Below are 21,694 nucleotides of genomic sequence, written 5' to 3'. Positions count from 1 at the left end.
AGTGCAGTAGTGGGATCATAGCTCACTGCAGCTTCGACTTCCTGGGCTCAAGCAATCCTCCCACCTTGGCCTCCCCAGAAGCTGGAACTGTAAACATGCACCACCACACCTGGCTATTTTTTTTGTTTAGGGTTTCTGTTGTTGTTGCTTTTGTTTTTTGAGACAGGGTTTCATTCCCATCTCCCAGACTGGAGTGCAGTGATGTAATCTTGGCTTACTGCAACCTTCTCCTCCTGGGCTCAAGCAATTCTCCTGCCTCACCCTCCTGAATAGCTGGGGCTACAGGCTCACACCATCGTGCCTGGCTAATTTTTTTTTTTTTTTTGTAGAGATGGGGTCTTGAACTCCTGAACTCAAGTGATCTGCCTGCCTCAGCCTCCCAAAGTGCTAGGATTACAGGCATGAGCCACTGCACCTGGTCTAATTTTATATATATATACACACATATATATATGTATGTGTACATATATGTGTATATATATAGATTGATTGATTGATTTTGGTAGACATGGGGGTTTCTCTATGTTGCCCAGGCTGGTCTTGAACTCCTGGGCTGAAGTGCACCTCCTACCTCAGCCTCCCAAGTAACTGGGACTACTGGGTTTACAGGCATGAGCCAGTACATCCGGGCAAGTATCTCTTTTCATTATCACTGTGGTATCCTCAAGCTACGTATTTCTCAGTCTGTATAATTACTCTTTTTTGGTCTTCCACTAGATACTCGGTTCCTTTAGGGCAGGGACTATGGGTTTCTTTTATATTTTAAAAATTTATATTAAGCACTATTTAGCAAAAAACCCCACAACAATTTCTAAGAAATAAAACAGTCGTGTTCCTGCTGTATTTCTCCCTCCCTTCATTAGGTATATCATTCCCACAGATTTCTTTATCATTTCACTGCACACATGTCACAAATCAATACAATGTTTTTTCTGCTGTGCCCCTGTGGAAAACAAGTTGTCACTGCGCCACCTGTTGATTTCTGCCTGCTCTACAGAGCCACCTGTATCATGAATCCAAGAGTCTGTTTATGGGTGGGTGTGTTCTGTGGGTCTCTTTATCCACCTCTGCATAGATATCACCTGTCTCAATGACTAAAGCTTCAAAATGGTCTGATACCTGGTCAACTGGTTTCCCACTTTGATCTGCCTGCAAACTGCAGTGTATTTAATCTCTACGTCTCCAGTTCCTGGCTCATGATGATACTTAATGAACATTTGTTGAATAGGTAATTTTTCCCCCTTAGTGTGTTATTTTCAGAATCTTTTTGGAGCTTTTGCACTTAATTCCTTTTCAGATAATTGTATATGTCAAAATCAAACTTCAGAATAAGAATTTACTGACCAGAACACCATTTAGTACTTTATATGATAGGAAGGAGTAAAACCACTGGCTAAAGTGAAAAATTTTTTGTGGGTGGACACAGTGGCTCATGCCTTTGATCCTAGCACAATGGGAGGCCAAGGCAGGAGGATTGCTTGAGACCAGGAGTTCAAGACCAACCTGGCCAACATAGTGAGACCCCCATCTCAAAAAAATGAAGTTTAAAAATTTTTTAAATTAGCCGAGCATGGTGCTGTGTACCTGTAGTCCCAGCTACTCGGGAGGCTGAAGCTGGAGGATCCCTACAGCCAGGAGTTTGAGGCTGCAGTGAACTTTGATCCTGCCCCTGTACTTCAGCCTGGGCAACAGAATGAGACCCTGTCTCTACAAAACACAGAAACAGAAACTTTTTTTTTTTTTTTTTGTAGTAAATTCTCAATAGGTTGTCAAGGAAACTTACCGAGGAGAGCTATTTACCAGTAACAGTGTTTGCTTTGAAGTGTGGCTACAAACTAATGAGGCTTGCTTCCTTCAGCCTCATTATTGTAGTCTTAGTTCATATAGTCATGGTTGAATGTGCAAAGCAGTAACACTTGCTAGGTTTACTAATTAGTGTTTCACATTGATTGAAATTTAGAAATTGAATGCTTATACTTTGTCAGAGGTTTCCTTTTCTTTGCTTTAGCTTTGAAATATTCCTGTAAAGGTTTTTCTTTTGGACTGTAACTTCATTGCATGGCCTTAGTCAGCCTTTGAAGCAATGCGTAGGTTTATAATGGCTGGCAAGCACTTTACCGGGAAGTGAGGGAAGAAAGACTATGTGTTGTTATTTATACAACAAGTCAGTGGAGGATTAACCCATTTTACTACTTTTTCTTCTTGAATCTTTTGTAGTTGGATAAATATGACTTAAATGCCTTTGTCTAGAGTCTTTGGAGGGCTTTTTTTTTTAACCTTGTAATTTGAATTAACCTACATGCTTATATTTGGGTTTATTTTCTTTTGATAAGGAATGTTTTAAAATGTAAGATTGGTCACAGTTATTGGTCACAGGCACTAGTTTTATGATTTAGTAAATCACTGGCCAGGCGCAGTGGCTCACGCCTGTAATCCCAACACTTTGGGAGGCCTAGGCAGGCGGATGACCTGAGTTCGGGAATTCGAGACTAGCCTGACCAACATGGAGAAACCCCATCTGTACTAAAAATACAAAAATTGGCCGGGCATGGTGGTGCATTCCTATAATCCCAGCTACTCAGGAGGCTGAGGCAGGAGAATCGTTTGAACCTGGGAGGCGGAGGTTGTGGTGAGCTGAGATCACACCATTGAACTCCAGCCTGGGCAACAAGAGCGAAACTCCATCTCAAAACAAAACTAAGGATAACCTGGAAGCTTACTCCATTGAGGTATAGACTCTGGGGGAAAAAAAGTACCACTGACTCCCTTCAGCTTTTAAAAAATGACTGTGATTGGCTGGGCGTGGTCGCACACCTGTAATCCCATCACTTTGAGAGGCTGAGGTGGGTGGATCACCTGAGGTCAGGAGTTCAAGACCAGCCTGGCCAACACGGTGAAACCCCATCTCTACTAAAAATACAAAAAACTAGCTGGACATGGTGGCGGGCGCCTGTAATCCCAGCTATTCGGGAGGCTGAGGCGGGAGATTCACTTGAACCCAGGAGGCAGAGGTTGCTGTGAGCCAGGATTGCACCACTGTACTCCAGCCTGGGCAGCAGGAGCAAAACTCCATCTCAAAAAAAAAAAATAATAATAATAATAATAAGACTGTGATTGCAAAACTAGTATTTTTTTTTTTTTTTTTTTTTTTTTTTTTTTTTTTTTTTTTTTTTTTTTTTTTTTTGAGACGGAGTCTCGCTCTGTCGCCCAGGCTGGAGTGCAGTGGCGCGATCTCGGCTCACTGCAAGCTCCGCCTCCCGGGTTCACGCCATTCTCCTGCCTCAGCCTCCCGAGTAGCTGGGACTACAGGCGCCCACAACCGCGCCCGGCTAATTTTTTGTATTTTTAGTAGAGACGGGGTTTCACCGTGGTCTCGATCTCCTGACCTTGTGATCCGCCCGCCTCGGCCTCCCAAAGTGCTGGGATTACAGGCGTGAGCCACCGCGCCCGGCAAAACTAGTATTTTTTAAATTGAAATGAAATTCACATAACATTAGCTTTTTTATTTTTTATTTATTTATTTTTTTGAGATGGAGTCTCGCTCTGTTGCCCAGGCTGGAGTGCAGTGGCCGGATCTCAGCTCACTGCAAGCTCCACCTCCCGGGTTTATGCCATTCTCCTGCCTCAGCCTCCCGAGTAGCTGGGACTACAGGCGCCTGCCACCTCGCCTGGCTAGTTTTTTGTATTTTTTTTAGTAGAGACGGGGTTTCACTGTGTTAGCCAGGATGGTCTCGATCTCCTGACCTTGTGATCCGCCCGTCTCGGCCTTCCAAAGTGCTGGGATTACAGGCTTGAGCCACCACGCCCGGCCACATTAGCCATTTTAAAATGAACAATTCATTGGCATTTAGCAATCACCATTTCATATCTACTTTCTGAATACTTTCATCTTCCCCAAATAAAGCCCTTACCTGTTAGGCAGTTGCTACTCGTTTTCCCCTTCCTCCAGTTCCTGGTAACCACCAATCTGGTTTCTGTTTCTCTGGATTTGCTTATTCTGTGTATTTCATATACATGGAATCATACCATATGTGACCTTCTGTGCCTGGCTTCCTTCACTTAGCATGTTTTCAAGGTTCATCCATGTTGTAGCATCTGTCAGCAATTCGTTTTTTTAATGGCTGAATAATATCCCATTGTATGTATAGGCCACATTTTGTTTATTCATTCACTCTTATTGGATATTTGAGTTTTTACCTTTTGGTTATTGTAAATAATGCTGCTATAAACATTTGTATGGAAGTATCTGTTTGAGTACCTGTTTTTAGTTCTTTTGGTTACATACCTAGCAGTGGAGTTACTAGATCTAATGGTAACTTTATGTTTAACTTACTGAGGAACAACCAAATTGTTTTCCACAGTGGCTGAATGAAGCATTGTACATTTCTATCAGCAGTGTACGAGGATTCCAATTTCTCTACATCCTTGCCAGCACTTCTTATGCTGTGTTTGGTTGATTGAATTATAGCTATCCTAGTGAGTGCGAAGTAGTATCTCATTTTGGTTTTACTTTGCATTTCCCTAATGACTAATGATGTTGAGCATCTTTTCATGTGCTTATTAGCCATTTGTATATCTTCTCTGTAGAAATGCTGTTTATCTTTTTGTTGTTTTAGATACTGGACCTGTATTAAATATAGAATTTGCAGATATTTCCTCCTGTTGTGTAGGTTGTCTTTTCACATTCCTGATTATGTCCTTTGTTACACAGAAGTTTTTAGTTTCAGTAAAGATCAATTTATCTTGTTTACCCTTTTGTTGCTCATGCTTCATATCTAAGAATTTGGCATATCTTGCCAAATTCAAGATCATGACAGTTTACTCCTGTGTTTTCTTCTAAATGTGTTATAGTTTTAGCTCTTACGTTTAGGTTGTTGGTCTATTTTGATTTCGTATAAGGTCTGAGATAGTCCAATGAGAGGATTTTTTTTTTTTTTTGAGTTGGGTGTCTCACTCTGTGGCCTAGGCTAGAATGCAGTGGCTTGATCATAGCTCACAGCAGTCTCAAACTCCTGGGCTCAAGAAGTCTTCCCAAGTAACTGAGACCACAGGTGTGCACCACTAAGTCTGGCTAAATGTTGTATTTTGTTTTGTTTTGTTTTGTTTTTTTGTAGAGACGAGGTCTCATCATGTTGTCCAGGCTAGTCTTGACCTCCTGGGCTCAGGCAGTCCTCCTGCCTTGGCCTTCCGAAGTGCCAGGATTACAGATGTGAGCCATCACACCTGGCTCTTATAGTACCTTTTAACTGAGTATATGTACATATCAACCAAAAACTGTGGATTTCATAGTATTTTAAATTATTTTGCATTGTATTAATCAAAGCAGAACTTAAAATATATTTGAAAAATAGTACTTGTAAATTTAAGACAATTTTTCAGTCCATGGCTTATACACAAGTGACTGAATATGGATTCATGGATTTCCTTCCCATAACACCATGATCTTCTATGAATCTACAGATCACATATTTTGTAGATGAGCATCAGAAGAATCTCTTATGACAGGGAAAAGAGAGACTGAGGATGAAGGCAGAGTTTCCAAGGGTCCATAGCCGCAGAGACCTCAAGGAAGAGGCTGGGGATAACTGGAATGTCATTAACTAGAAGGCAGTGGTGGAATCTGTAAGGGCCAGAGAGGAAGTAGCATTTCATTTGAGGCAACAAGGATGGTTGCAGAGTTTGGTTTGTAGGCTCACAGGTCATCATCAGAAAGTAATGGTTTAGGGAGCAGTTGAAGATTCCTTTATTTCCTTTGGAAATAATGCCAACTCAACTCAGCCTCCAAACAGGGAGTCCAGCTGACTTTGTTTAGCATCTTTCCTACAGAGAGGGATAAGGAAGGAAAAGGAACTAGGCAAATTCTAGATTTTTATTTCAACTCTGACCAGAATGCTGGCTGAGTCTTTAAAAAAAAGTCCGGTTTTATTTTAGCTGAAAATGTGATGAAAGGAATTTTTCTACTTCTCATGTGGCCAGGAGAATTAGGGTCCCTTAGAGTCTAGGGTGGTGTATTATATTGGCCTGTGGCCATCTGATGGAGCAGGAACTGGGATACAGCTCCCAGTTCATGAGTGAGAAACTTGGTGGGGAAGTGTTGGATCACAATGGCAATCATGGTCAAGGGCCTTCTGTCTTCTGGCCAGCTTTTTCAGTGCTGACAGGCTCATCAGTGACAATCTTCTTTTTTCTTTTTAAGTCTTTTTTCCACCTTGTCAGGTCTGTGTCCAAAGGGCAAAAGGAACAAGGAGGGGATAAATGAGCAGGTGATTGAGTGTCTGAGGGGAGTGTAGAGATAATGGTCTTCAGATGCCCTTCTGCTTTTACTGGCTGATTGCCTACTTTTTCAAATAGAAACGAAAGCTACTTTGCAAGAAGTGATTTGGGAAGGCATAAACAAAGAATGGGTCTTGGTTACTTTGATGTTTGTGGTGTTTAAACTCTGAATTTGTGTGGATGTGTCTTTTTGAATTTTTAACCCCCCCATGCAACCTTTGTGACTTAACAGGTGCTACTTGTGAGCAGTAGTCGCCATCCAGACAGATGGATTGTCCCTGGAGGAGGCATGGAGCCTGAGGAGGAGCCAAGTGTGGCAGCAGTTCGTGAAGTCTGTGAGGAGGTATGCATGGAGAAGAGAGGGCACAGCTATGCCTCGTCATCATGAACCTGTCCTATCTGTGTAGTTCTTTAATAAATCAGCACTCACTGAATAAATGTACAGTCACAGAAAAAGGGCAATGAATGGTTACCCGGTCCCTCCTTTATTACCGGATGGGGTTGTGACATGGTAATGTTAACCAGGCACTCTATGCCAGACTTCCCATGACTTTTTATGCCAGACTTTTGTGACTTCCCATGGATTTCTTCCAACACTGCCTATTACCTGTGGCACAAAATCAAGAAGCAAATCGTTCCTCACCTCTAAGGAGTAAGAGGAACAGGCAGCATTAGTATAAATGACTTATTGTCATTAAGCTTTGGAGGAGGCCCTTGTTTTCATGTGCTTACTGCATCCTAGCCATGGAACTGTGGCTAAAGCAGTGAATCTGTTAGCTAGATACTATGGTACAACTTGAGAGATAATAGTATCTTCTTTTTTATTTAGTCACAAGATGTTCCACATACATGTGTTGAGTTTCTGGGCCATGATATCCTACTAGATACTCCAGAATAAATAGAAGAAATAAAGTCATGGACCCTTAGTTCTCTTATTTCAAGCATTTACAGTCTGGGGGAAACTGAGAAACAGATTGCAATTCAAAACCCAGAGAAACGAACTATTGTTTTCCCATAGCCTCTTGTGGTGACACCATGCTCTGCTCTTCTTGTTATCTCATTTAGGACTCATAACTCAGTTGTGTAAGCTTTATTGCCACAGTTTACTCACCCTGGTCACATAGGTAGTGCTTTTGAAATCCATTTCCTTGTTCTAGAGGGAATTTAAGATTGATTCTAAGAACATATAAAAAAGCACTTACAACAAGTCTAATTTCTATGTTTCTTTTGGATCCAGCTTTTGGTGAAGTGCACTTAGAATAATCTTACCCTTGGAATATCCAAGGAAGTCTTGATTCTCGCTCTGAATTCCTAGACTTACATTGGCTTATGTTACTGTCGTTGTAGCATCTATCTTACTCCCATAACTAAATTGTTCTCTCTGAGGGTAAAAATCACGTTTCCCATCAAAAATCCTTACTTTCCGTGCCTATTACACAGCTAGGTGAACAGAAAGTAATTAATATATGCTTCTTTGATAGATGGAACAATGGTTGGAACAATGCAGATGCTGAAGAAATACCCTAAATGGAAATTGTCAGAGTATAGAAAGTGATAAACATTGACAGAGAGGATATGAGAAGGCATTCTTACAGGAGGCTAACCCGGGTAGAACCAAATGGAATCAAGAGAGGGTGTAATGAAGAGAACATTGACGTGGGAATCCTGGTTTCTGTTACTGTCAGTTAATAACTGTGTGACCTATGAGAAAATAACTTTAAACACCCTGGACCTTTGTCCGTCATTTGAATATCTTCCTTTTTACTCCATCGTGGAGGGAGGGAGGGGAATATGAGGTTCAAATGAGAACATGAGTATGAATATCCTTTGTGAATTATGTATCACTCTACCACGTAGGATGTATGCAGCTGAAAATAATATTATGCCCATTACTGTTCCGTAACAGGCTTATTATATCACATAATAAGTCGTCCCAGGTTGGCTGACTCAGCAGTATTAAGAACCCAGGTGCTTCCCGTCTTTCTGTTCTGCCATCCTTGGTACATTGGCTTTTGTTTGCGGGCTTGTCTCCTGTGGTGACAAGATGGCTATCACAGCTCTATCCTTACACATTCTTTTCAAATGTAGGGCACACAGTTTTACCTCATGGGTCTCTTTATTTGAGAAAAGAAATTTTCCCCAGAAGGTCCCCAGCGGACTCTTTATGTTGGTGTTCCAGAGTTGCTTCGCATGCTTGTGCTTAAACTTCCTGGCAAAAGGTATATCAGTTCCATGTTTAAACTACTAGAGCCTTCACCATCTAGGATTTGACTTTGAGAAACCTCTTAGACTTTAATTTAAAGCAATTGAAAAGCATGACCAATAAGAGAAGATAAAATGTTTATTTTGTTAGAAATTTAACTTATATTGGAATGTGCCAATACATGTTTACTCTAAAAAAAATGAATAGATAATATATAATTTTAGAGTGAGAAAAAATTTATTATACAGGCCATACAGTCTCTGTCACAGCTACTTAACTCTGCCATTATAGGGCAAAGGTAACCATAGACAGTAAAATACATAAACAAATGGGCCCGGTTATGTTCCAGTGAAGCCTTATTTATAAAAACTGTGGTGAACCATAGATAATGCCTGGTTTAAGCTCTTGCTACTCAGAGTGTAATTGATGGACCAGCAACATCAGCATCAGCCAGGAGCTTGTTAGAAATGGAAAATCTCAGACCCCAACCCAGATCTACTGTATCAGAATCTGATTCTAATAGGACCTCTGGTGATTTTGAGATCCTACTGCCTTAGAGTATTGAATTCTTACCAATGAGTGTTCTGAGAATTCTTCCTGATGGATCTGTGGAGAGAAATGCTCTTTGAGGGATGGACTGTGGTTTAGTGGTCTCCACACCCATTCCAATGACTCTTCTGACATGGAGAGATTAGAAAGCTAAAAAGTACTTTTCCTAGACTCAGGTAAGGAATGCAACTAAGTCTCCTTGATGATATTTAGATATCCCCAATACAAAGCACTTGTACAAGATTGCTGTACTCACGAGGAGGTCATGTTCTGAGAGCAGCGGGCCCATCTGTTTTGGTGGCACACGTTTAGACAAAGGAGATATGGTTTTGGAATTGGCAGCTATAGTGTCAACTTCCTGATTTGGCTGGTGGCTTTTATTTGGCAGCTTCCTGATCCATCCCAGAGACAGCAACTCCCTTGGCAGTCCAGTTCTGCCATGTGGTTTTAAGAATTGTTCTTGGAACCTTGGTCTGTGTTTCTTGAACTCTCCTAGTGATTTTGTAAACTGTTTTTATCCCTTATAAACCATTATCTTAAACTAATCAGGTGGAATTCTGTTGTCTGCAATTAAAAATCTTGACCCAACCAGATTCCCTGTGAATGTTAACAGCTGCTTTAGTTGTATCAGACGTTCTCCTCTGCTTGGCCATGCTAACCCATCAAGGAATTGAGGTGTCTTTGCAAAGCATCCCCCTCCAGAGAAGAGTGTCCAGTGGCCCGTGAGAGAGGTGTCTGATCTACAGTGTGTCAGTAGTTTAATCAGGCAGACCTGTTTCTGTTGGAAAATGAAGCTGTGACAGAATCCAGTTCAGAATCTGCACCTTCCTCATAACTGTTTACTGATTGAATGTTACTTGTCTGTTCAACAGATATTGAGTGCCTATCCATCTTGCACAAAATACCGGGCCACAAATTGGGGATACAGAAATTTGGGTTCTACCATCATCACATGAGCTTAACGTCTCACTAAGAATACAGAGTTAATAGGAAACTATAATTTGAAAATTCAACTTTGAGGGAACAGTTTGTACAGCATGCTGGGGCACTTGTTGGCAGAGTAGCCAACTCTGGCACAAAGACTGGCTCCTAGGAGAATGTCTGGATGGTTATAGACCTGCTCATTTAAGATTTTTCCATTTTGGAGGGACTTTGGGGATACAGTAGGTAGTGTGATGGTGGTCTTGTACATGATATCCCCACATAAGGGAGATTAGATAGAGGAGGGATGAAGTAGCTGGTGAGCTTTTCTTTACTGTGAAGCAGAATTGGGTTCCCACTTTCCTGTCAGACCTGGGATAATGCAGAATTAGAAGGGTGTAGACACACCCTGAAGGCCAGGTATGATTCTGTACTTTGCATCCCTAGGCCTGAGGGCACCAGAAGCTTTGCCTAATTCTTTCTGTAGGAACTCGAAGTTTGACTGTTCAAATATGTGGTGTGGTAGGGCCCGTTGGTGGACCTAAACTGAATAATTTTGATTTAAATCCAGTTGGCTTCTGTAGGTTCTAAGGTGCTTAAGGCAAAAATAGTATTTGAGAGTGACCATGCAGTTGTGGATTCAGACAGATTGTTACAAGACCTGAAATGGAGTGGTGGTTCTCTAGTAGAGAGAGAGGAAAAGGTTCAAAGACCTTGTGCAAAGACTTGATACTTGGTTTTGGGAGTTGTGGTTGGAATATCTCTGGCCGTTCTACTTTTGTAGAGCACATTTGGAATTTGTGTCTCTTTCAGGAAAGCTTACCTTATTTGTTGTCACTGTTGCTGTTCTGTGTTTGAGTGTTACAGTCGAGTTGTCCCTCGGTTATACAAGTGCAGCTAAGATGTAGAAAACCAGATGTTTGCAACAGGAAATGCATTGAGGGAGTAGGAAGGATATAGGGTACTGTACTTTTGTTTCCTGGAAATTGCATACTATCCTTCTATAGGTAAAAGGGAGAATAGTGTGAAATAGGAATAAAGTGCTCGTGAAACAAGGAAATGAAAAGTGCAGCACAAATAATTAAACTACACTCCTCATATGTTTAGTATCTTACCTAGCTCCTCTCTTGAAAGAATCCTGATCTTGAAACTTTATTCTCTCAGTAATACTAGAATAAAGTATGGGATATGATGATGTGATTCTTCTTTGATTGCAGGCAAGCTCTGCCTGCCATTCTCAGCCTTAAAGAATCCTTCCTGACTTTAGATCGAGACCATCCTGGCTAACGTGGTGAAACCCCATCTCTACTAAAAATACAAAAAAAAAAAAATTAGCCGGTCGTGGTGGCGGGCGCCTGTAGTCCCAGCTACTCGGGAGGCTGAGGCAGGAGAATGGTGTGAACCTGGGAGGCGGAGCTTGCAGTGAGCAGAGATTGCACCACTACACTCCAGCCTGGGTGACAGAGTGAGACTCCGTCTCAAAAAAAAAAAAGAAAAGAAAAAAATAATAATCCTTCCTGACTTTGAGCAAATTATTTTTTCTGCAGTCAGAGGAGAATCATCTAATCTTATCCCATATTTTATTCCAGCATTATTGAGAGGATAAAAAAATGTCTGTGAACTGCTTTGAACTTTAGAATAAGTATCCAAATAAATAAAATGTACACACAATAAAAATAAAGAGAACATGTCATTACAAAAACAGAAACAGTTCAGTGGCTTCCATCAAAACAGAATGAAAGAAGTGGATTTTCCAGTTTTATTAACAGAGAATTAGACTTGAAATCAGAGACTTGAAATATTGATAGATGTTTTTTATTGTCCTTGAAGGGAAGCTTTTGTAAACAAAGCACTATTTAGAGGTTTATTTAGTTTTCAAGATGTTTATGCTTTCAGATCTGATTTTTCATTTGGAAATGTAGGAGATTTTAATAGCCACTTTTTGAGGGGCTTTGTGGATAATACCTCTATACCAATTAGTTGAAAACCTTCAGATGTTTCAGATTCCATTTATAAATTTAATATATTTGATTTTTTTTTTGAGAATTTCAGTTGTCCCACTTAAAAAAAAAAACTTCATAAAACTCTTCAATGAAAAAAAGTCTTGTGAAAAACTACTACAAGTAAACACAGGGGGAAGCATTTTAGGGCACTGGTCTGGACAAAGATTTCATAGGTAAGACCTCAAAAGCACACGTGACAAAAGCAAATATAGACAGATGGGATTGTATCAAACTAAAAACCTTCAGCACAGCAAAGGAAAGAATCAACAGTGGAGATATAGTCTACAGAATGGGAGAAAATATATATGCAAAATATTCATTCAACAAGGGATTACTATTCAGTATACAAAGAACTCAACAGCAAAAAAAGAATCCAATATTAAAATGTGCAAATGATATGAATAGACGTTTCTCAAAAGAAGACAAATAGCCAAGAAATACATTGAACAAGGCAGGGATTAGGGACAGCAACACCACTCCCAGACTCCCCCACCCCACTCAAAAGTGTGTATATAACCTTTTGTTTGTTTGTTTTGAGACGGAGTCCCGCTCTGTCATCCAGGCTGGAGTGCTCACTACAACCTCCGCCTCTGGGTTTCAAGCGATTCTCCTGTCTCAGCCTCCCAAGTAGCTGGGATTACAGATGCCTGCCCCCATGCCTGGCTAATTTTTGTATTTTTAGTAGAGATGGGGTTTCATCATGTTAGCCAGGCTGGTCTCAGACTCCTGACCTTAGGCAATACACCCGCCTTGGCCTCCGAAAGTGCTGGGGTTATAGGCATGAGCCACTGTGCCCGGCCCTTATATCACTTTTGACTCTACAAAAACTTAACTGCTAACAGTCTAGTGTTGACCAGAAGCCTTACTGTTAACATAGTCAGGTAACACATATTTTGAATATTGTATGTTATATATACTGTATTCTAGAGAAAAGAAAATGTTGTTAAGAAAATCATAAGAGAGAGAAAATACATTTACTGTTCATTAAGTGGAAGTGGATAATCATAAGGTCTTTATGCTTGTCATCCTCACATTGAGTAGGCTAAGGAGGAGGAAGAAAAAAGGTTGCTCTTGGTATCTCAGAGATGGCAGAGGTGGAAGAAAATTCATGTATAAATGGAGCCACATGGTTCATACCTGTGCCGTTCAGGGGTCAAGCTGTATATGAAAAAATGTTCAACATCACTAATCATCAGGAAAATGCAAATTAAAACCACAGTGAGATATTATGTTCCCCTAGTTAGGATGGCTGTTACTTAAAAAGACAGTAACAAAGCCAAGGATGCCGGGCGTGGTGGTTGATGCCTATAATCCCAGCACTTTGGGAGGCTGAGGTGACCAGATCACCTGAGGTCAGGAGTTCAAGACCAGCCTGGCCAACATAGTGAAACCTCCTCTCTACAAAAAATACAAAAAAAAAATAAAAGATTAGCTGGCCTTGGTGGTGGGTACCTACAATCCCAGCTACTTGGGAGACTGAGGCAGGAGAATCACTGAAACCTGGGAGGCAGAATTTGCAGTAAGCTGAGATCACGTCACTACACTCCAGCCTGGGTGACGAGAGTGAAACTCCGTCTCAAGAAGAAAAACAAACAAACAAAAACAACGCCAGGGAGGCTGCAGAGAAAAGGAAACTCTTATATGCTATTGGTAGGAATGCAAATTAGTATAGCAATTATGGCAAGCTGTATGGAGGTTCCTCAGAAAACTGAAAATAACTTTGGGAGGCTGAGGTGGGAAGATGACAAGATAAGGAGTTCAAGACCAGCCTGGCCAACATGGCAAAACCCCATCTCTACTGAAAATACAAAAATTAGTCTGGCACAGTGGCATGTGCCTGTAATCCCAGCTACTTGGGAGGCTGAGGCAGGAGAATTGCTTGAACCTGGGAGGCAGAGCTTGCAGTGAGCCAAGATTGTGCCACTGCACTCCAGCCTGGGTGACAGAGCAAGACTCCATCTCAAAAAAAAAAAAGAAAAGAAAACTGAAAATAGAACTACCATATGATCCAGTGATCTCTCTGGGTGTATATCCAAAACAAAGGAACTCAGTGTATTAAAAGTCTGCACTTCCATGTTCATTGTAGAATTATTCACAATAGCCAAGATATGGAATCAGCCTAAGTGCCCACCAACTGATGAATGGATAAAGGAAATGTGATATATATAAGTATACACACACACAGCACTCACACATATACACACAAAATGGAATAGTATTCATCTATAAAAAAGAGTAAAATAATGTCATTCATGGCAGCTGAACTTGGAGGACATTAACAGTAAGCGAAGCCAGCTGGGTGACTCACACCTGTAATCCCAGCACTTTGGGAGGCCGAGGTGGGTGGATTGCTTGAGGTCAGGAGTTCGAGACCTTCCTGGGCAACACAGTGAAACCTCCCCTCTACCAAAAATACAAATATTAGCCGGGTGTGGTGGCACACGCCTGTGGTCCCAGCTACTCAGGAGACTGAAGTTGGGAGGATTGCTGGAGCCCAGGAAGTCGAGGCTGCAGTGAGCCATGATCATGCCACTGCACTCCAACCTGCATGACAGAGTACGAGACCTGGTCTCAAAAAAATTAAAATAAAGGAGAAATAAGCTAGGCACAGAAAAGATGAACACCACATGTTCTTTCTTGTATGTACAAGCTCTAGTGTTCTATAGCACTGTAAGGTAACTATACTTAATACTTACTGTGTTATTTTCAGATGAGATTGGGCACGTTCATGGTGGTATGGCCATAGAGAATTGTGTGTTTTCAGATAGCTACAAGTAAGGATTTTGAATGTTCCCAAGACAAACAAATGATAAATATTTGAGATGATGGATATGCTAATTACCCTGATTTATCATCATTTGTTTGTTTGTTTTGAGATAGAGTCCTGCTCTGTCACCCAGTCTGGAGTGCAGTGACACGATCATGGCTCACTGCACCCTCCATCTCCTGAGTTCAAATGATCCTTCCATATCAGCCTCTTGAGTACCTGGGACTCCAGGTACGCGCCACCATGCCCAGGTAATTTTTATATTTTTATAGAGGCTGTATTTCACCATGTTGCCAAGGCTGGTCTCCAACTCCTAGGCTCAAGCCATCTGCCCGCCTTGGCCTCCCAAAGTTCTGGGATTACAGCCATGTTATGCCCAACCAGATTTATCATTATATATTGTATACATATAGCAAAATGTCACTGTACTCCATAAATATGTACAATTATTATGTGTCAATTAAAATTAATGACAAAAATATTTATAGCCAGGCCTGGTGGTATGGGCCTATAGTCCCACCTGCTGGGGAGGCTGAGGCAGGATGATCACTTGAGCCCAGGAGTTCAAGACCAGCCAGGGAAACATAGCAAGACCTCATCTTAAAAAACAAAAAGAAAAACAAAACACAGCATTTTCAAAGAAATACAAAGTTTTATAAAACACAGAGAAACACTTTTTTTTACAAACTCCTGTGACTCTCATATATTACTCTTAGAAATAAGATGTTTTAGAGTCTTTAAATATTCCCATGCTATATATGAGGTTTGTAAGATTTTTAACTTAAAATCATGAGTCAGAAATGAATTATTCAACTATATTTTTGAAATTTGAGGCCACAAGACTGCCAGCCAGAATAGATAACATTCTTGTAAGCATTACAAGATCTTAGATTATGTCTGGTCTCCTTAACACAGAAATACTTAATGTGGTAATAAACATTATAATATTTAAGACTAAAGTATTATAAATTATAAAATACTTATTGATTCCCTTGAACATTTTTATGTTTAATTCTAAATCTTTCTAGGATTGAAAGATGCTTACCTGCTGAAGAAACTGAGTCTTCCTATTAAATGAGGCCACAACTCTTAGGTGACCTGATAGGGCATGACTCTGTTCACTTTTGCTTCATCAAGACTCCATAACTTCACAAGGCTGGGGGTCATGGAGTTCACACAGCATGAATCAACATAGCTAATTTAGTGCATCAGCGTGAAGGTTACTTCATTCATGAAGCCTTTGTGATTCCTCCTAGTAGGTTCACTCATGCTATATGTTTCCATTGCAGTCTGTATTTCTAGCACTGTGGTATTGTTCATGCTTTATTGATGTTGCTTGTTGAATTATCTGTCTTTTGTGCTAGACTTTATACTCTGTATAGTCTCCTTCCTTCCTTCCTTCCTTCCTTTCTTCCTTCCTTCCTTCCTTTCCTTCCTTCCTTTCTCTCTCTTTCTTTGTTTTTCTGTCTCTCTCTGTTTTTCTTTCTCTCTTGCTCTCTTTCCCTCCCTCCCTCCTTCCCTCCCTTCCCTCTCTTCCCTCTCTTCCATCCCTTTCCTTCCTTCCTTCCTTCCCTCCTTCCCTCCTTCCCTCCCTTCCTTCCTCTGTCACCCAGGCTAGAGTTCAGTGGTGTGGTCATAGCTTACTGTAACCTCAAACTCCTGGGCTCAAGCAATCTTCCTGCCTTGGCACCCTGAGTATCTGGGACTACAGGTACATGCCACCATGCCTGGCTAACTTATTATTATTATTATTTATCAGAGACAGGGTCTTGCTATGTTGCCAAGGGTCTCCTAGCTTCCAGCCCCTCCTCCCTCAGCCTCCTAAAGTGCTGGGATTACAGGTGTGAGCCATTGTACCTGGTCCCCATTTTTTCTTTTTTCTTTTTTTGAGATGGAGTTTCACTGTTGTTGCCCATGCTGGAGTGCACGATCTTGGCTCACTGTAACCTCTGCCTCCTGGGTTCAAATGATTCTCCTGCCTCAGCCTCCTAAGTAGCTGGGATTATAGGCGTGCACCACCATGCCTGGCTAATTTTGTATTTTTAGTAGAGACGGGGTTTCTCCATGTTGGCCAGGCTGGTCTGGAACTCCTCACCTCAGGTGATCCACCTGCCTCGGCCTCCCAAAGTGCTGGGATTACAGGTGTGAGCCACCGCGCCCGGCCCCATTTTTTCTTGCTCGTTGTTGAATCTCCTGTGCTCAACACATATTTCAAGTGCTTCATAGAGTGCTACAATTATTGACCTAACTATTGGAACAGCTGCAGAAATGCAACTGCAGTATATCCTTTTAGGTTGTCAGAAATAGACATATTCTCCAAATGCATCAGTTAAGTGAGGAAGAACATGACGTTGTCACAGCACCTGCCCAGCCAAGGCTGTACAAAGCTGGAAACTTGGGCATCACTCGTGGCAGGTGGAACAACAGTGGGAATGCAGAGTGGCTCAAGGAGCCTGGTCACATGCCAATGGCTCAGCCCCTCTCTTCTACTGCGGAGGACCTGCCTATCTCATCTCTTCTCAGCCTCCTCGCTTACTGCTTTTATATTGTGTTTTTCCTCTCTTATGCAAAACTTACTGGTCTGTTGACTCTGTATTCAGCCTTCCTAAGAGAGGACCTGATTGGTTTTGCCTAGTGACAACTTCATGTAGTATGCCCCTTTAGGCAGAGCTGCCAGGCCACATCGTCAGCGTCTGGCTATTTTGAAAATGTCTACCTTACCTTTGCATCAGTTGCTGATATTTAATTCTCTTAGCTGTGCTCAGAGTAGTGAAGTCACATGCTATAAAAGCATGGCAACCCATGGTTAAGTACCATCTGCAGCAGCTTTTCCAAAGGTCCTGTGTATGTAGTAGGAACTGTTATTATCTACATTTTTACAGGAGAGAAAAGGCTGAGGTTGAGTGATTTGCCCCAACAAGTTGTGTCCAGCCTAATGTGCTCAAGATAAGATTTGAATCCAGGACATCTTTCGTCCCCAACACTCCTAATGCTATAGCTCCTTGAAAGATGTCCACCAAAATGTTTGCAGTGGTCATATTTATGTTAGTTTATAGGTTATCAAGTTCTCTGCATTGAGTGTGTGTTTCTTTTATTACTAGAAAAAGTTTCCATATAAACATGAAAGGATTGAGATTATTCAGTAGTTTATCATGGCATTGTCAGTCCTAGGTCTCATTAAATTCCACCTGTTCTAAAGCTTTGTTCAGCCCATCTTAAAAATTGTAGCATTGGCCGGGCGCGGTGGCTCAAGCCTGTAATCCCAGCACTTTGGGAGGCCGAGACGGGTGGATCACGAGGTCACAAGATCAAGACCATCCTGGCTAACATGGTGAAACCCCGTCTCTACTAAAAAAAAATACAAAAAACTAGCCGGGCGAGGTGGCGGGCGCCTGTAGTCCCAGCTACTCGGGAGGCTGAGGCAGGAGAATGGCATGAACCCGGGAGGCGGAGCTTGCAGTGAGCTGAGATCCGGCCACTGCACTCCAGCCTGGGCGACAGAGTGAGACTCTGTCTCAGAAAAAAAAAAAAAAAAAAAAAAAAAAAAATTGTAGCATATTGGCTGAATTTCAGAAACAGATAAATCTGAAGCAGTTGACACATTAGCAACCACATTTAAGGGGAGGGCTAAAATATTCCCTTTTGCAAATTAGCCTCGATTTTTTAGCTGCTCTTGGTCAAAATCCCATTAGAGTGACCCCTTACAGGGTTAGGAGAACAGGCTTGCTCCCATGGCCTGCCATGGGCTTTAGTAACAGTGCCTATTTAGACCAGGGCAGCAAAAGCTGTGTGAGCCAGCCATGTGATAGTCTTTCTGTAATAAAAAAGGAAAGCACCTCTTTGTATGATCTCAGAGCTATTCTTTCTTGCTAATTCAGTGGGAAAGGTAAAACTCTGGGCTGACAGGGAAAAAAGGGAAGCTGTGTCTGAAACTGTTCTGTTTTCTGTTTGTCTTACATTCCCATTTCCTTTACCTTTTCTCACCTCAGCCATCCCAAGAGTATTATCACAAAAATAGAGAACATCCAAAAACAGAAAAAGGAGGAGAAAATTGTGGGCCTAAGTATAGCCATTCATTAGTATCCATTCCTTCATATTGGTTTCAGGACCCCTGGTGGATATAAAAATCAGCAGATGCTCAAGCCCCTTATATAAAGTGGCAAAGTATTTGCATATGACCTACACATACCCTCCTATATACTTTAGATCATTTGTGGATTACTTATGATACCTCATGCAGTGTAAACACTATGTAAATACAGTTGACCCTTAAACAACAGGGGATTGAACTGCACGGGTTCATTTATATGTGGATTTTTTTCCAGTAAAAGTTACACTATTACACTGAGTGTGCTTGCCTCTCCTGCTTCCTCTTTTACCTCCTTCACTTCTGCCTCTGAGGTGGCCCCTGAGACAGCAAGACCAACCCCTCCTCTTCCTCCTCTTCTTCCTTAGCCTACTCAATGTGAAGATGATGAGGATAAAAACCTTTACTGGACTCCACTTCCACTTAATGAATAGTAAATATATTTTCTCTGCCTTATGGTTTTCTTAATAACATTTTCTTTTTCTAGCTTTATTATAAGAATATAGTAATAGTACACACAACATACAGAATATATGTTAATCAGCTGTTATTAGTAAGGCTTCTGGTCAGTAGTAGACTATTCGTAGTTAAGTTTTGGGGGAGTCAAAATTATATACCCACCGGACATGGTGGCTAGGGCTAGGAGTTTGAGAACAGTCTGGGCAACATAGTGAGACCCTATTGCTACAAAAAACAAAAAATTTAAAAAAAATATTAGTTGGGCATGTTGACATGTACCTGTAGTCCCAGCTACTTGGGATTCTGAGGAGGGAGGATTGCTTGAGCCCAGCATCAAGGCTGCAGTGAGCCTTTATTGCGCCAGTACATTCCAGCCTGGGTGACAGATGAAGACCCTGTCTGTTAACAAAAAAAAGTATACACAGATGTTTGACTGCGTGGGAGTTGGCACCCTACCAACTTGTTCAAGGATCAACATTGTTCAAGGATCAACTATAGTTGTACTGTATCGTTTAGGAAACACAAGGGAACAAAGTCAGTACCTGTTCAGTACAGATACAATTTTTTTTTAAATTCTTGATCTGCAGTTGGTTGAATCCACAGATGTGTAGTGCACAAACACGGAGAGCCAACTGTATTTGCAGTCAGCCTGATAGTTTGTGATACAGCCATTGCTTTTTTAAAAAGTGTGATTAGTTCTCTGTGACTTCCTCACTTATGTCGTAATAGTAGTTCTGTGCTACTCCTCTGGCTCATGCCACCTGTTGCTTTGCTGTAGAAACAGTCCATCTTCAGGTTGGTGATGTCAGCTTAGATTTCCCTGTATCTTTGCTGCCCTCCCTCAAGTTTTTGTACAAGTTATGTATGTACAGTATCATACATAAAATAGTAACTCCACAGCATGTTTTACTTAATTAACCTTCATTAAAGAACGTTTGTTTAAAAAAAAAAAAAAAAAAAGAAAAATCCAGCAGGTCATGGACAACTTAGAAAGTTTGAAAGTCTGAATACCTTAATGTAGAATAATTGAGGTTGCCTTCCTAATGGCACTGCAAGAGTTCAGATCTGCTCAATTATCTCTCACTTTGTTAATCTATCTTATAGCAGCCTGTCAAGAAGTTATTTTAGTCCAGGCGCAGTGGCTCACCCTTATTATCCCAGCACTTTGGGAGCCCAAGGTGGGTGGATCACTTGAGGTCAGGAGTTCGAGACAAGCCTGGCCAATATGGTGAAACCCCATCTCTACTAAAAATACAAAAATTAGCTGGGCATGGTGGCACATGCCTGTAGTCCCAGCTGCTCGGGAGGCTGAGGCAGGAGAATTGCTTGAACCTGGGAAGCGGAGGTTGCAGTGAGCCGAGATCGTGCCATTGCACTGCAGCCTGGGCGTCACAGGGAGACTCCATCTCAAGAAAAAAAACACAAAAAGAAAAAAACGAAAAGTTATTTTAACTCTTGATTCTGTTTATATTCTCTTTTCTTCTTTCTTTTTTTTTTTTTTTTTTTTGGAGACAGAGTCTTGCTCTGTTGCTTAGGCTGGAGTGCAGTGGCGTGATCTCAGCTCACTGCCACCTCCACCTCCCTGGCTCAAGTGATCCTCCCACCTTGGCCTCCTGAGTAGCTGGGACTACAAGTAAACGCGCACCACCACACCCAGCTAATTTTTATATTTTTTGTAGAGCCGGGGTTCTACCATGTTGCCCAGGCTGATCTCGAACTCCTGAATTCAAGTGATCTGCCCACGACCTCCAAAAGTGCTAGGATTCTAGGCATGAGCCACCACGCCCGGCACCATTTGTATTTTCTAATAAGAACATGGGAAATGCCTTAGTGAACTTTATTTTTAAAATATGTGTCTTCTTATCCTAATTCCTGTACCGTGTATTCCCTGTCCCTACAAAAGAATAGTTGTTCTTGGCCAGGCACAGTGGTTCACATCTGTAATCCCAGCATTTTGGGAGGCCGAGGCAGGCAGATCACCTGAGGTCAGGAGTTCAAGACCAGCCTGGCCAACATGGTGAAACCTCGTCTCTACTAAAAATGCAAAAATTACCCAGGCGTGGCAGCAGACACCTGTAATCCCAGCTACTTGGGAGGGTGAGGCAGGAGAATCGCTTGAACCTGGGACGTGGAGTTTACAGTGAGCCGAGATCGCACCATTGCACTCCAGCCTGGGGGATAAGAGCGAGACTTCATCTCAAAAAAAAAAAAAAAAAAAAGGTTGTTCTCATATTCTCGTATATGTATTATATATATATAAAATATATATTTGTATATATGTGTGTATATGTATATATGTATTTATATGTATATCTCTCTCTATATATATACACACACATAGCAACCAGAAGGCTCCATATGGTATCTCCGAACAGTCTCTAACAGGAAAGCAGAATTTCATGTTTCATTTTATACAAGAATAGAACATTTTT

General features: G+C 41.4%; 1 protein-coding gene across 1 annotated transcript in view; it reads left to right on the top strand.

The window, feature by feature from the left end:
- NUDT3 (nudix hydrolase 3) overlaps nt 1–21,694 on the top strand; it is a 120,148-nt gene that overhangs the window by 45,942 nt on the left and 52,512 nt on the right. Inside the window, exon 2 of the mRNA XM_050787848.1 lies at nt 6,506–6,616. Coding sequence (XP_050643805.1) covers nt 6,506–6,616 — 111 coding nt within the window. The remainder of the gene's footprint in view (nt 1–6,505; nt 6,617–21,694) is intronic.

Source organism: Macaca thibetana, chromosome 4 (genome assembly GCF_024542745.1).
Source record: "Macaca thibetana thibetana isolate TM-01 chromosome 4, ASM2454274v1, whole genome shotgun sequence".
In the NCBI taxonomy this organism is placed as follows: domain Eukaryota; kingdom Metazoa; phylum Chordata; class Mammalia; order Primates; family Cercopithecidae; genus Macaca; species Macaca thibetana.
Note: the sequence above shows the minus strand (reverse complement) of the source record. Positions and strands in the feature narration are given on the sequence as shown.